This window comes from Biomphalaria glabrata, chromosome 2, assembly GCF_947242115.1.
Source record: "Biomphalaria glabrata chromosome 2, xgBioGlab47.1, whole genome shotgun sequence".
In the NCBI taxonomy this organism is placed as follows: domain Eukaryota; kingdom Metazoa; phylum Mollusca; class Gastropoda; family Planorbidae; genus Biomphalaria; species Biomphalaria glabrata.
Genome location: NC_074712.1, coordinates 29378423 through 29394973, shown reverse-complemented (window position 1 = coordinate 29394973; position 16551 = coordinate 29378423). Strand labels below are relative to the sequence as shown.

The 16551-nt window shown below is 34.3% G+C and overlaps 2 protein-coding genes across 7 annotated transcripts in view; one reads left to right on the top strand and one right to left on the bottom strand.

The window, feature by feature from the left end:
* Positions 1-3420, bottom strand: part of LOC106051257 (polymerase delta-interacting protein 3-like) — a 30396-nt gene extending 26976 nt beyond the window's left edge. For 3 of the 5 annotated variants that reach the window (XM_056019939.1, XM_056019944.1, XM_056019940.1), the window contains exon 1: positions 271-383. In XM_056019939.1, the coding sequence (XP_055875914.1) occupies positions 271-323 (53 nt within the window). In that variant the 5' untranslated portion in view covers positions 324-383. Of the gene's footprint in view, positions 1-270; positions 384-2541; positions 2595-3303 lie in introns of those variants that run through there. The other 2 variants (XM_056019941.1, XM_056019942.1) reach the window with 2 other exon arrangements.
* A 2006-nt stretch (positions 3421-5426) lies between these two features.
* On the top strand, positions 5427-16235 carry LOC106073179 (cyclin-dependent kinase 1). Of its 2 annotated transcripts, none has more exons than XM_056019947.1 (8): positions 5427-5548; positions 9305-9360; positions 11021-11177; positions 11458-11581; positions 11694-11864; positions 15031-15194; positions 15327-15468; positions 15654-16235. In XM_056019947.1, exons 2-8 carry the CDS (start codon positions 9324-9326, stop codon positions 15783-15785), a joined length of 927 nt encoding a protein of 308 aa, XP_055875922.1. In that variant the 5' UTR covers positions 5427-5548; positions 9305-9323; the 3' UTR covers positions 15786-16235. The 2 variants fall into 2 exon arrangements, with proteins under 2 accessions (XP_055875922.1, XP_055875923.1); XM_056019948.1 differs by lacking the exon at positions 5427-5548 and adding an exon at positions 7411-7481.
* Positions 16236-16551: the final 316 nt, after the last annotated feature.

The window sequence follows — 16551 nt, the reverse complement described above, 5'->3', positions numbered from 1 at the left end:
TTATCTTAACTTATAAGTTATAACTTAGTGTTAGTCTTAGTAACTCTGTCTCTATCTAGACTTTGAGGGTTAGTCAGTCACTTAGTGAATCTAGAAAGAAGACAAAAGAAAGAGTCTAGGAGGACTAGTAGTAACTAGTACTAGTAGAGACGAGTCACTAGAAAATTATCAAAAAAGACTAGATCTACAGACTACACGATATCATGAATATGAGCATTAAATTATGGCAAGAATTAGACCTCATTTATAGATCTAGATCTATCTACATACTTTATCTTAACTTTTTTTGTTCGAATAATGTCATCTAATGAAAGATCAGCCATTTTACTCGACACTGAGTGCTATTTTTTAGTTATGAAATTTCAAAATTTCGAGGCATTTATTAAACAAATTAAATCTATATATTCTACATCTAGATTTAGTTTATCTCAACAACACATTTAATAAAATTGCATATTCTAATTAATTTTTTATTTATAATAATTGTAGAATTTTAATATAAGATAAACATACAATTTATCATTTAAATAATTGGCTTTAAACAAGTCCACTTTGGCAAATACGTCTTACAGCTAAATTCTTGATCTACTTTTTGTTTCATTTTCGTTTTATTTATGCCAGGGCTTGCAATTGTCTACCCAGTGTTGCGTTATGTTATAGTAGCCTATACATCATGCGTACAGTATAGATATAGATCTATTACTATTACACTAATTACAGTGTTTCACAATTTGGTTCCGCGAGTCCTGAAAGGTGTCCCACAAAATACTAATAGGCCACAACCTAAATTAATCTCTAAAAAAATAAGCAAAGTGTTCCGCTAAATAATCAGTATGTACGAAGAAACACTGCAGTATAATAATAATAATAATAATAGCGAAACTCGACCCTGGCAGCGCCAGAGAATGACTACTCGTTCATTTCTAACATAATAATAATATGGACAGATATACCGACCTACATGACATTGACAGACTCACGAGGAAATTATTAACCAAATTCCGATGTTTACACCCCAAGTCCTATCTTCTTATCTTATATAATACAGACGTTACTTCAAAAAAGAAGATGATTACGTCCTAAGCGTCATGCATTTAGTCATGCATATTAACCAATGACTTAAAGACCAACTGAAGAGGTTTTGGGGTCAATCACAGAAACCGTTTTAATACTTGGGAAGAAGGAGTATTTGTACAAATTTGTCCTAGCATATGGGACGAGGAATGTGCCTTTATCTCTGTGTCTTTCAGAGTATTTTATTAAATTTTGTTTGTGTATTTGAAGATTATAATATGGTTCAGTGTTTTATGTATAATTGCTACTTAACTTTTGAGTCTTCTGTCCTGAAGGCTTTCTAAATTTAGTTATTTTACTAAAGGTGTTACTCTAGTCAAATGTGAATATTCGTTTGTTATGAATCTCACTGCTCTATTTTGTGTCTGTTCCAGTTTCTTAATGTTTTCTTGAGTTGAGGGGTCCCAAACGGAGGATGCATATTCTATTATTGGCCTAACCAAGGTTAAATAACATTTTAGTTTTATGTTCTTATTTGATTTATAGAAATTTCTTTTAATAAATCCTAATGGTTTGTTTGATTTTTTTTTATAGTTTCATCAATATGTGGATTCCATGACAGTTTTTCATTTATTATAACACCTAGGTACACGTATTTTGCGTTTTTAGTCTGTGTTACTGGTTTGCCATGAATACGATAAGTGGAATTAATTTGTTTTAGTTTTTTTTGTTACTATTGACAACTGACATTTTTCTGGGTGGAAAGACATGCTCCAATTTGATTCCCATTTCTGTAATTCATCTAATTCGACTCTTTGTAAAATATCTGTGTCTTGTGTTGTTTTTATTGTTCTATATATTATGCAATCATCTGCAAATAATCTAACTTTTGTTCCTGAAGTAATGCGATTTGGTAAATCATTTATGTAAATTAAAAATAGAAATGGACCCAAGACTGTTCCTTAAGTGATACTGGTCTGTAGTTTCCTGGGTCAGATTTTTCTCCCTTTTTAAATAGGGGGGGGGGGAATGACATTAGCTTCTTTCCAGTCCTTTTGGTACTCTGCCCTGGTTAAGCGATGCATGAAAGAGTATTTTGAACACTGGGGCTAACTCATTGCTTAGTTCTTTGAGTAATCTAGCTGGAATACCATCAGGTCCAGACGCTTTATTTGGTTTGGTGTTGGCTAATAGTTTTTGGATTCCATTTTCTTGTACTACTATATCTTCTATGTTGTCTACTTGGTTTAAATTAAGTAATATGTCTTTGTCTCCTGAGGCTGAGAATGCTGATGCAAAGTATTTGTTTAAGATGTTTGCTTTAGTTTCATTATCATTATGTATTATGTTATGTTCATCTTTTAATGGCGCTATGCCTGTTGTTTCCATTTTCTTAGACTTAATGTATGACCATAGGTTTTTGTTGTTATCTTTAGATATTACATTGTTTATGTATTCACTCTGCAGCTGTCTGCTTACTTTTTGGGATAAGTGTTTAATTTTTATATTTCCACCATAAGGCTATACCTGCCCCGGAAGGATGGAGGCCGTGGATTGCAGAACATCTTCAAACTGTGTAAGACACAAGTTTCCAAAATAAGATCTAAACTGCACGCCTCCAGCAATGAACTAGTTTCCTTCCTACGCAAATATGACTATGATGCAACCCCTCTGAACCTAAACAATGCTAATGCTAATGTCGGTTTGGACGACGTCGGGCATGAGATTCGCCAATGGGAAGAAAAAACACTCCACGGAAAATTCCCGGCTTTATTACATGGGGACAACATTGACAAGGCTGATTCCTTAGCATGGCTAAAAGCAGGTCATCTCTACCCTGAAACTGAATGCTTTGTCACAGCAATACAGGACAGAGAAATTAGAACAAAAAATTACGAGAAACATATCCTAAAACTCAATATTGTTGACAAATGCCGAAAATGTGGAAATGTGGGTGAGTCAATTGAACACATAATGGCGGGATGTTCAGCCCTATCGGAATCTGCCTACCTAGGTCGCCATAACCAAGTTGCAAAGCTAATACACCAGCACTTAAATTGGCTTTGACACACAATTTGATCGGTAAGGATACTCCTCCATATTACAAATACTCAACACAAGAGATTCTCGAGTCTACGGATCATCTACTGTACTGGGATAGGCCTATTTTGACTGACAAAACGGTAGATTTTATTCGCCCTGATTTGCTGCTCATCGATAAAAAAGAAAAGGCCGCTACCATTATTGACATCGCCGTACCACTATCTCATAATTAAAAAAAAAACTGACCTCACAGATACCTTCAAGGCCCTTGTCATTCCTAGGAACATTCTCGTTGCCTGTCAGAGGGCGGTACTTCTGCAGACCTGCCACATCCTCGGTGGAAACTGATAAAGGGACTACGATGAATTTTGTTTCCCTTTAACGAAACTTATATATATATGTATATATTATCATTCCACTTAATTTTGTTTGAAATTCAACAAGAATATCAAAAAATATACACTACACACTGTACGTATAATCATTTGCGAAACGTTAGACCGTACTTTTTGCTATGCGCGAGCGGCATGAACTTCAACACTACTTTGTCGGCATGGACGTTTGATGACACTCCCTTTTGTTTTTGCTCCTTCCCTCCCCCGTCTTTTGATGGTTCTATTGTCGGTAAACGAAAAAGAGGAATGAGAGAGGTTAAGTTAGACAACATTGATATAACGCAGCAAAAAAATTAGGGGCGACAATTAGCTCTTTAACGGATGCAATGGATACCAGCACATATACTAAGAACTAGAAGGAAATGAGAAGGCTGGCACACTCGGAAAGAATGGGAAAACAAACTCACAATTAAACATTACACTCTATCCAGAAGAAATGAAGAAACTAATAGTATATGAAATAAATGAGAAATGGACAAGCTCTCATCCGAATTACAAGAAAGATGATGCCTATTATAAGCTATCCCGACAAGATCAACATCTAATCTTTCGACTCGGGACAGGACACAACAGAATGAGACAACATATGTACCGGAAGCTCAAAATTGGAACCAGTGAAATCTGCCCAAGAGGAGTGTCACCAAAGAATGCGACGTAACAATTCTTGCGACTAGCCTTGACCTTGTGTCCCACCTACACTTTTAAGCGTGACAGAGGATTATGCCCCCCAGATGAGATCACAGGCAGAGATGAGAGAAATAATAACCAAACTCAATAAATGAATGAATGGCAATGTCTTCTATTCCGAAAATGAATGTAGTGTTTCAATTGCCACGCAAACCCAGTTGCAACATGCACATTTTCACACATTTAATGCATAGGGCCTACAAAGTTGATGTCCGGTGGGGGTCTATTTAGTTTTGTTTACTTCTTCTGCGACTTTATACAAATATAGCTTTTCTTTGGGCCTCTAATGTCTGTCCTGCGACCTTCGAGAGAGCTCTCCAACTGTCTATTTTAGACGCCATATTTGCATGCTCTTTCCGCTATGCCAGTGAGGGGAAAAAGGCGCATCTTTATAGCACATAGAGGGGCATCTCTGCTACGCCTTTCTCATTTAAGCTCGCCAAAAAAAATGTCGTACCCCATGCAAGATGTGTCCAACCCAGTGCATCTGACGAATGGTACTAAGAAGTGCTTCTATACTATCCTGCCAGTCAGTGCCAGCGTACGCCCATTATGGAGCGGAGGCACTTTTGAGTAAAGCATTCGAGAAGCCCTAGATTCCTTCTATAGAGCAACGATGTCTAAGAACCACTGCTTGGTAGAGGCAGCTGGGGCGATTTATTCCGCCACACTCTAGCTCTGAGGCTTCCAAACGCGCTACTTGCCTTAGCAAGACGGTTATCAATTTCGCTTGAAGTGATGCGTCATTGGATACCGTGCTGGAGCTCAATCAGCTCAGTGTGAGCAAGTAAAGCGCAATTATCGGCGTAGAGAATTTAAGCTATGTGACGACTATCTCTTTTGTGGGCGCCGACGATTTAAGGTTGATCACATTACCGTCTGAGCGGAACATAGCGTAGATGCCTTAGTGCAGTCTGTGCCTTCCCTTAATGGACTCAGCATTGCGCCAAAGAAGAAAAAATAAAATTTAAAACAATACGTAGGCATGATAGGCCCACTCCCAGCCCCTTTTTTTTTCTCTTTTGGTAGCCTAGAACTTGGCTTACAAAATCTTTAAAGTAGAGGCTAGAGCTCTGTGCAAAATTGATATTTTTTAAAAGAAGCTTTCAAAGTGATCAAGATCAATATTATCCGTTTAAATTAGTGTCTAGATCTAATATTAAATAAAATAGTAAATCCATAGATCTAGATCTATCTATATAGATCTATATATATAGATCTAGACTCTATAGATCTAGATCTAACTTATTCTAAATCCTCCTTTGAGTTTGCAACAAATTTTTATTTTCCGCAGGACTATTAATAGCGCCATCTAGTGAATGTTTACAACTAACAACCAAACCTACTTACTATTGGTTAATTCGAACGAGCCGCTGGTCACGCTAATAGGATCTGAACTAGACGTCTTGGTGAGATGTAGAGATTTTAATCTAGTCTAGATTTAGTATAGATTTCTAGAATATATTCAATAATATTCTAATCTGTATCTAAAAGATATGATACACATTAAATCATGTTAGCTATTGATATATTATCAACAAATGTCACATAACATTGGGCATGATTGGGCCTTTATTATACTAGACTAGTTAATCGTTATACTAGACTAACAGTACTAGATCTAACTAGAGGGGAGAGTCTAGATTACTGATTTAACTAGATTCTAGATCTACTAAACTAGCTAGTTATTTAAGTTATAGATTTCTAGAATACTAGACTAGTCTAGAGACAACTAGTAGAGTAGTCTAGATATTCAGTCCCATTCTTATTCTATTTCTTAGATTTTCTAGTCTAGATTATTCTAGATCTAGATAGATTCAAATTCTAGATCTAGATTTAAAAAAATAAATGGAATTAAGCCAATTAAGGGGTGCATTAATTTAAAATATTTAAATTATCATATCATTATGAATTATCATTATCAAATCAAATTCAACGATTTTGATTTAGGCCTCGTCATCAGATCATAAATCATAATGATAATCATCTTGAATGATCTTCTTAATCTTCTTATCGTCAATATCGATCGTATCTTCTTATCAGAATCTAGATTCTAGATATATATTATATATATAGAATATAGATCTACTATCTAGATCTATATTTATTCTATATATACAAACATATATTCTAGATCTAAATCAGTGATGCTCAACTTAAATTGACTAAGACTAAGACTGCTTTATTGACCCTTACTTTACGGAAATTTGTTGTGATTACAAGGACTCTTTTCTCACATAAAGACAACACACAGGACAGGCCATTTTAATTTCCAACACTCGTGCGCTGAAGCTGTTGGACCAAATAACAGCCGACCGTAGGGATGTCACCTTCATCTGGGTCCCCTCCCATGTTGGCATTAAGGGAAACGAAGCCGCAGACAGAGAAGCAAAGAGAGCCCTAAATCATGCGGTGTCAGGAACCCGAATTCCCTGCTCGGACCTGAGACAAAGTATTGCCTCTGCCACCTATCGAGAGTGGCAGAACCGATTGGAGGCTGAGACTCACAGTAAACTCAATCATATTGTGGCGGATGTCAGGTGGCGGCCCACATCTAAGGGTCTGACAAGGCGTGGTAGCACGACCATGTCCAGACTTAGGATTGGCCACACCTACATCACGCACTCTTTTGTACCGAAGAGAGAGGAGCCCCCACTTTGTGAGTACTGTGACTCTTGCCTCACCGTGGAACATATCCTCGTTGATTGCCCCAGATACCAGGATGTCAGGGCGAAATATTTTAGAGCCACTAATTTAAAAACACTATTTGATAATTTCGACCCTGGGAAGGTACTGAGCTTTATCCGGGAACTGGGGCTATCTACGAAGATCTGATTTATGAATTTGTGTACATGCACTATTTACATTAGATTTTTACCAAATATTTAAATTTTTACTACCTTTACTATTTTAACTGTGAATAGACCTTGATTTTAATGATATGACTGTATAGAATCTGGCCCTTGTTGTTTAGAGAGAGAGTAGTCCTTAAGGGACTGCAGGCACGACATGGCCTAAATTGTGCCGATGTGTCTCAAATCAAAAATAAAAAAATCACCTAACGTAGGTTATGAAACATTTTTCAACATTTTCTATTGGAAAAAAAAAGGGGGGGGGGAATTTTCGATACTTTGTGACAACATTTCGACGTAAATATTACAAACGTTACTTCAAAAAAGAAGATTGATCTAGACTCTAATTATATCCTTATATGGTTTATCATCCTACACTAGTCACTATATACACTATACTATACACATTTCATGAAATTTCAAGTGTCAAATGAAATGACTCACAATCTTAGAAACTAGATCTAGAATCTAGACTGAGACTGGATCCAGTGTAAGCGTAGTGACAGTGTAGTCTCTAGTCTCTAGTCATCCATGCTAGTAGATCTAGTACTACTACAATTGTTATTATTGTGCTTAATTATAACATTGAAATTTACATTTACAATATTATCATTAACTTTTTTTTTAGAGAGTCTTAGACTAGAGCAAACAATTTATATTTTATAGGATAATGATAGTCTAAATATGTATGTATATGATATAAAGTACTTGTTTCTTTGGGAAAACTGGAAGCTCATCTCCACTTTCAACCCCAGATTTGTCAGTCATTGAAAACCATAAAATGCATAATATATAGATAGTATCTATATCTACATGTTAGTAATAGCCATTTAAATTTCAATCTTGTAAAAGCAAGCCAGATTAGAAGCATTAGTAAGACCAGAATGTTTAAGTCTAGATCTAGATATATGTTGATCTGCTGAAAGATCTTGAGTTGATAGATTAGATCTAGACTCAATGTCTAGATTTCATTGACAATGAATGATAACATCTTAAATCTCCTGGAAGCAAAACAAAATTTATTGCTTTGCACCTAGGCCTATACTAGATTATTAGTAGATAATTGACTAAATCTAGATTCTAGATGTAGATTTAATAGAGGAGAATAAAGTCTAGGCCAAGATAATTATTACTGTTTTATAAGCCTACTGGCGGTACCCTAGACTTTGATTATGCCTAGAGATTTACTTCTTGCAAACAACTTTGCCAGCAATAAATAATAAATTAATATGCAATTCTGTTGTTAAACATTCTTTCCCTATAAATTGTTGTTCCTTAGGGAACAGTTGGTTATTACATAACACCAAAAGTCACATTTTTTAACTACCACCTCACTCCTTCCCTTGTAAAAAAATCATAACAAAACTCAGTGTGTCCCCTCCCCTGTGGAGTAACATAACAAAACAAGGAAATTCTAATTTTACAAAAGACTTATTTGTTAATTATCATTTTCCCAAATTACTTTATTTATCATGGTATCTATAGGAATGGTTGGAAATATATTGATGATATATTCAGTCCCCCTAACCCCCCAATAATGTACATTTACATCATGCTGCTGCCGAATAACCCATCATAAAACTTGTGGTGTTAAAAAAAAACGAAGGGTATTGTTTCCATTTATTTTTTTTTTGAAAATGTGTATGTTGACTATATGGAGAACTGCCTGATCTGGAAACCACTGCACAGTTCATCTCAGATAAAGATTGCTGATCTGAACCCCCGACTTTAAAAAATGAGAAAGAAGAAGAAGATGACATTTTAATTGTTATTGAACAAGATGTAATTAAAGTAACAAACTTGTATAACTCTATAGATTCAATATCAATCTACAGCAGTTTATTCACTACTAAGTTTCTATCCCACAACTACATTGACAGGCCTAACTGTACAACTGTCATTCTGCAGTCCTGGCCTCATGTCGCCCCCCCCCCCCCCAAAGCCCCCCAAATTCAACCATTGGGCAGGTACAGGTCAGAGGTGTAACTTAAAGATGAAACTCATATTCCACGACAAACACATGCACACCAAAATTCTTTCACAACACCGTGGTAAGTGAAAGTCAGACCTGCAAATGTCATGTAAATGTCTTTGTTTTTGTTGTTCTTCCTCCAAGGTAAGAGAAATGGTTAAATTTTCCTTTTTTTTTTTTTTTTTTAACCACTGCAAGTGGGGGAATTAGGGATGATTGAATTAAGAGCTTTTGCTTTATATATATATATATATATATATATGTGTGTGTGTGTAATACATTTTAATAAGCTCATTGAAAGAACCTTAAAAAATAAATTATGTTTTGTATTTTCTCCATAGTTACCAACTTCAAGTCAAAATGGATGAGTATTCAAAGATTGAAAAAATTGGAGAAGGTAATTAATTAGTCTATGTCAGGAAGATTGTTAACACATGTGTAAATCGTATTTGTAAGAAATGTGACAAATTTTTACAATTACAAAAATGTATACATAAGTACTTTTTTCTTTTTGGCCTCAACAATTTTAAGTACCTCTGGGAATATGTCTAAAAATATGCCCTGTCTCAACAATCTATATTTATTATTTGCATTTTTTTAATGGTACCCGGTATAAAAATGTTTTCAGCTAAAATTATTTTTTATGTCTTGTTTTTATTTTTCTAAATAACCAGTAATTTCACATCTGACAAAAATCACTGACTGAAATTCAATTTCAACATCCAGAATAATAATTTTTTTACATGCTTAAAAAAAAGTTTTAACAGAGTATGGTCAGCTTGTTCTATTCTATCTTTTCTTATTTTCTAGGTGTTTTATTTTTTTGTTGTTGTTGCTGGGTTTTTTTTGTTTTTTTTTTTCAGAAAAAGTCAGATGAAAGTAATTTTTTTTTAGATATTGATCAATTTAAAATTTCTTTCCAATTATTTATATTTTGAACTAGTATGTAATACTTCTTTTTTTTTTTTTTTTTTTTTTTTTTTTTTCTTTTTTTTTTTTTTTCTTTTTTTTTTTTTTTTTTCTTTTTTTTTTTTTTTCTTTTTTTTTTACTATTTCACAATACCAGATGAGAAGTCATTTTTAACTGTATTTTTGTATTGTTACGTATTTCTGTGTCTTCTGGCTAAATGTACTTGTAGGCACACAAATAAAAACACTGCAAAGAACTTGATAACTCAACTTTCAGCTTCATGTAACTTTATTGACTATTAACTCTAACAATTTGTCACTGTAACATGTAGCGTAGAAGACAGCACAATATTTGATAGTTTATAGTTAGCTATACTTCATTGCAGTTCATCTCTTCTCAACTTGCATCGAGCCCTATTCCGCTCTACTCAGCTGTTCTGAGTCGTACTCAACTACACAAATCAGAGCCAAACACATCTTACATCGACTGTTATCGACTGTAACGGCTCAAGTCCTTTGTAGTTTGCTGTATAGACTTTTACAACTCTAGTCCGCTACAGTTAACTCTACCCTAGTTAATTTGCATCGAGTCGTACACATCTCTTCTACTGTCTCGCAAGTAGACAACAGTAATGACCATTCTACCTATGACTGGCTTTTTACATTAACTCTCTGGTTTATATAGAGTCCCTAATCACTTCTCCAAAGTTGCACAAACATTGCTTGTATCTTCTGGAACAACACATGAGGACACGTCACATCCTGTCTTTGTTTATGCTCGTAGATTCCAGAGAACACTCGCTGCTGTGTAATCTTGCTGGGGTCACACGATGACCTCTACCTGTTACTGTTCATTTGTGACAGTATATTTTATTATATAGTATTCAAAAGTCCCAATTAAAAATATTAATTTTTGCTCCTTTTTCATGCTTTTCACACCATTTAACAAAAAAAACAAGCAAGATTTATAAGTCTTGTTTAGTACTGTGTATAAACTTTAACCCTAACACTATAATGATATGGCTTGTCATAACAATGATTTTTAAAATCTGCATGTTTATTGGCTAAATCAATAAAACGTCTTTGTCAAAATGTATTAAAATGTTTTCCATTTAATCACACAAATTAAAATAAACTAATTTTGACAGGCACATATGGAGTGGTCTACAAGGGCAGACATAAGAAAAGTAACAGATTAGTAGCATTGAAAAAAATTAGACTGGAGTCTGAAGAGGAAGGTGTTCCATCCACTGCAATTCGAGAAATTTCTTTGTTAAGGGAACTACAGCATCCTAATATTGTTTCGTAAGTTAATTTAAAACAAATAGTAATTTATTTTTTTTTACCTCATAGTTACTCTTTTTTTTTTTATCTGTTGGTAATTTAAAGACTCACTTTTAATTAATCCATTCAATTTATTGTTTGCTTTGGTCTTCATTATTAAATTACCACCAAAAAAGTATTAAGACTTTCAGATTGTTGATGTGTCATAAACCACACAACTTTTTATATCAATGATTGAAATGCTAAGTTTGTTTATTAATTGCATAAACTTTACAAATTATTATTTTTTCTCCCCTTCAAGACTTGAAGATGTTTTAATGCAAGAAAACAAGCTCTATCTTGTATTTGAATTTCTTTCAATGGATTTGAAAAAGTATTTGGATAGTATACCAGCTGGAAATTTTATGGATCCCATGCTTGTCAAGGTAAATATTGTCAAAAAAATTTTTTTTTAAGCTTTCTTACAAAGCAGCAAGGCTTAATAATTTCTATATTTAAACAATGAAGTGATTACAGTTATTACTTTTTTTTCCTCAGAGCTACTTGTATCAAATTACAGAAGGGATTCTGTTCTGTCACAAACGCCGTGTGTTGCACAGAGACCTTAAACCTCAGAACCTGCTTATCAATGATAATGGTGTGATAAAACTTGCAGATTTTGGTCTAGCTCGAGCATTTGGTATACCTGTTAGAGTTTATACCCATGAGGTAATTTTTTTTTTATTTTTTTTTTTTTTGAACTAAAGAGATTTGCAACTTTCCAGCTAAGAAAAACATCTTAAAGGGGCAGGAAATTTCTTTTGCAAGATTTTTACCCCCCCCCAACCTTTTTTTTTCCTTTCAGCATTAATCAATTTGTTCAGGAAGAATTAAATTCATATTTTTTTTTAGTATAACCATTTCAGAGTAAATATATTACTGTTAGATCATGAGCGTAGCCAGGGGGGGAGTGAATTTTCGTGACAGTTTTTGGCTTTAATTTTTTAAATTCTATTTATATGTGAGATTTGAATGTTAAAACATCACTTGCCCTGGTGTAGCCGAGGGGAGTTTAAAATCCCCCTCCAGGTTAAAACTTCCTCTTCTATAAAACAAAAGTAATGGAAACAACAGTCACCAAAGTCCATGAGCGTAGCCAAGAAGGGTTACAAATTTCTACCAGTCGCTGGGCTCCATTAATAAAATGCAGGTTTTTGAACTAAAATTTTTTTATTGGATAATGCACTGTAGATAGTGAAGTCATCATTGATAACATACTTTTGTGGGAAGACCACCTTGAAACTCTTGACAAAGAAAACAGCCCAGCGGCTATTTTTCCTATACAAACTTTAAACTAAATAAGAAGATCCTAGATAATTTTTACTGCAAGACTATGCAAAATCTGCTAACATATGGCATAACTTGTTGGCAGGGTGGCGCTTCATCTAGACCAGGGGTGGGCAAATTACGGCCATGCAGCCCGCCAAAGTGTTTTATGCAGCCCGCCGACGCTTAAAGAAATCAGGTGTTCCCACGCATTACACATATAAAAATGCAAATATATTTATATAAATAATTGTAAATATCTATAGATATAGAAATAATTGAAACTTCTGATTCTTATCATGAAGAGGCTAAAGAAACATTGTCTTTAAACATCATTCTAAAAAGTTTAAAGAAAACGAAGATTATTCTTAATGTCAATATTTCGAAACATTCAGTCAAAGACAAACACAAGCAAGTATTTATTCAATTCTATCAAAAACTGTGTTGAAAGTGTTGGGTCGGCTTGTACAAGATGGCTAGTGTAATAACTAATGGAGCTTGTGCTTTGACTAAGAAAAACAGGCTTTTTAATAAAATAAAGCATTGAAATCAAATATATTGTTGAAATTCTTTTCTCAATGATCTTATTATTGGCACAGGGCCAGCCTTAGGCATAGACAAAGTGCTTAGGGTCACCAATTGGTGAGGGCCTTGCACTGACTTCCTTCTTATAATTTTAGAGAAGAAATAGCGAAACTTGTCCTCAATGTTATTGTTGAAGTACAATAGGTTTTTAATAAATTTAATAATTTTACTGTTGTCGCTTTTTTATTTTATTTTATTTGAGGCCACCAAATTCACTTTGCCAAGGGCCTCCAATTATCTGCCGGCCATGACTGGCAGTTCCGAGAAGTACTTAAAGATTTGGAAACAAAACATTCCGATGTTCGGTAACACAGTAGTATCCGCTGGCCTAGAAGAATATGGAGTCTTAAGGAAGAAATAGTTAGGTTCATTGAAGGACATTTATCACCAGAAAATGCCGATCACGTCCTCCAAAACTGCTCTCTTTACCAAGAGGCCCGTATAAGACATTGGCCCCAAATCACCCCAATAGAAAGAAAACTATATGGAGAGCTCCCTGATTTGGAAACCACTGCGCAGTTCATCTCATGTATTGGTCTAGTCATATGAACACTCCAACATAACAATGAGAACGAGGAAGAAGAAGAAGAAGAAGAATTGAAGGACATTGATTGTGACTTTGTTACTAATATTTCTAATGAAGAGTTGAAGAGAGACTTCATGTTTATCATTGGAGACATTGCAATGTTTTGTTTGCAAATGAAATGTATGTGCATCTTAAATCTTTTCAAACAAAGTTATTCCACTTCTTGAGGCAGTGAGTGAAATCGGGTCTTATCATTTTCCTTAGCTGTATTCCCATACTTAAGAAGCTGTCACGTTATTCGGAACCTAATTCATCTGTGAACACGCTTTATTTCGTTTGTTTGAAAATTATGAAGTGTTAGAACAGGTCAATGCTCACTGACTGTAATTGGACAGCAGTCGCAAGAACAAAACAACTAGTAAGCTAGTTCTACAATTACAGAACATTATGCACGGATGTAAACAGTTAAATGCTTCACATTAAGTACAATTGTACATTTGTGGTGAAATGTGATGTAAAAAGACAACAACAAAATTTAAAAAATCATTAGTAAAATTAGTTAACGAAATTGCTAACTTGTTTGTTGTAATTCCTCAATTGGGAGTAAAAAAAAATTAATAATTTATGCGGCCCACCAGTCCCCAAATTTTTTTTAATGTGGCCCTAGGTAGAAAAAGGTTGCCCACCCCTGATCTAGACTGTTGCACCACTTAGACAGCATTGTTAAAAAAGCATCTAAAATCACACTTACAACACTACCATATTTAATTGAACTTTTTGAACAAAAATGTCTCAGAAAAATTGGAAAAATCTTGGAAGACAACAGCCACCTGCTCCATCATAACTACGTCAAGTCATCGCGATGTTGGCAATTTCTATCTATCAAGACTAGAACTGAATGATACAAAAACTCGTTCGTTCCTTACTCTGTCGAAACATGAATGTGTGTAGTCGCTCAATTAACTATTTATGTTGTGTCTGTTCTATTTATGTGAATTTTTCTGTTGTTTTAATATCAGAAAAGAGTCCATGTAATCACAACAAATTTCCATAAGGATCAATAAAGCAGTCCTAGTCTTAGTCTTAGATACCTCAGAATATGCATTTTTTTATGTTTTAAATATGGGAATTAGTGCTCTCAGCGATCCCCCAGACCCCCTGGCTGGCAAGGGAGGGGTGTCTACACTGTGTACAGTCTTTCCACTAATTCCAGGAAGAACCTATTCTAGGATACAATAAACATCTTCTGAAAAAATGAAGGTCTGAATGTAATAAAGATTAATTATGTACACGCGTACACACACATATATATATATATATATACACAAATATGGTAGCCATTTCTCTGCACATGATGACATGAAGCAGTTTTAAAGACATTGAATTTTACTTTATTTTTTACAATTATAACAATTTTGTCCTGCTGATTTAAAAACGAAAAAAAATTATTTGTCAAAGGTTGTGACCTTGTGGTACAGAGCTCCTGAAATTCTGCTGGGATCCCCTCGCTATTCAGTACCAGCTGATATCTGGAGCATTGGTTGTATTTTTGCTGAAATGGTTACTAGGCGCCCATTATTTCATGGTGACTCTGAAATTGACCAGCTTTTCCGTATTTTTAGGCAAGTATGGATCACTATACCAGTCAGATCTCTGCATAATTTATCTAAATGTATAAGGTAATTAAAATATAGTTAATTAAAATAGTTAATCTGATTTTTAACTGTTAATTTTGTTAATTTTTAATTTTGCAGAACTTTAACAACACCAACAGAAGAAACTTGGCCTGGGGTGTCTCAGCTGCCTGACTTTAAACCATCATTCCCACATTGGAAAACAAATCAACTAGCAAACAGTGTTAAGCAGCTTGATAGACTTGGATTGGAACTTTTACAAGTAAGTGTTAAAAGAAAAAACTCAACAACAAAATGGGGAATGAGATAATACAGAGAAGTGACCTAATTAGCGCTGTCTTTAATGTTCATTCAACTGTTTCCTAATTTAAGTGTTATTCTTTATTTTAAGAATATCAAAGCCATAAGTGTGAATGCAGACTTAGTCTCTTACTTGGTGTATTTCAGGAGATGTTGATTTATGATCCCCCTCAAAGGATACCTGCTAAGGCTATTTTGGAACACCCTTATTTTGCTGATTTAGACAAGACTACACTTCCTGCCAGAAATTTTACACCCATGGAATTAATGTATGATTAACACCTGCAGTTCGGTCTACGCTGATTGTGATTAAACATATTTTTTATGTCATTTTGTTGTTACCTGAATCATTGCATACTCTAAAAAAAGACTGTCTTTACCTGCATACTTGTACCTATTCTGTCTATACTTTCAACATGATTGTCATTAAAGCTTGTAAATAATGCAAATGTTTTTTTAAATGATCTGATTTTTTTTATGACATGTATATTTTGTTCTGAACACTGGCTATATTGTATGAGAATGATAATGAAATATGACTTGAATTGTAATGGAATGGTGAAGAGTTGTGTACATATAATATGGGGTTGGCACTATTGGACAATATAACAATATCTCTCACTGGTAAGAAATACTCGAGTGTTGAACAGATTGACTGTAAACCTCAAATTGGTGTTAGAAATTATGAGTGCAGTTCGATATGGTGTAATAAAAATATTGTTAAGTTAATGTTTGTTTTATTTCTAATATTTTTATTAAGTGCATTGTGAGAACTGCACTACATCGAGTTTTAGTGCTGCAATTAAGGCGACAAAAGTTGTGGGACAATTTTCTGATAAAGCTTGTGGTGGTGACAATTAAACATGAACTAGTATTTGTAAGCTTTAGCTTCTACAAATCTAATCATTTGCTTGAAATTGAATTTTCATGCAGATCTTAAGGAATTGTGGACATGCAAAAGTAAAAAGTTATAATTTAAATTAGTTTTAAGCCAAAGTTGAGTTTGATGGATGTCATGTAGAGTTGTGGACAAAAATGTTATTAC

Excerpts from the sequence above, each read along its gene's own strand:
- LOC106073179 (XM_056019947.1), top strand. The coding sequence starts at position 9,324 with ATGGATGAGTATTCAAAGATTGAAAAAATTGGAGAAG. Across the intron at positions 9,361-11,020 it reads GATTGAAAAAATTGGAGAAG|GCACATATGGAGTGGTCTAC; the intron begins GTAATTAATTAG and ends TAATTTTGACAG. Across the intron at positions 15,469-15,653 it reads TTGGATTGGAACTTTTACAA|GAGATGTTGATTTATGATCC; the intron begins GTAAGTGTTAAA and ends GGTGTATTTCAG.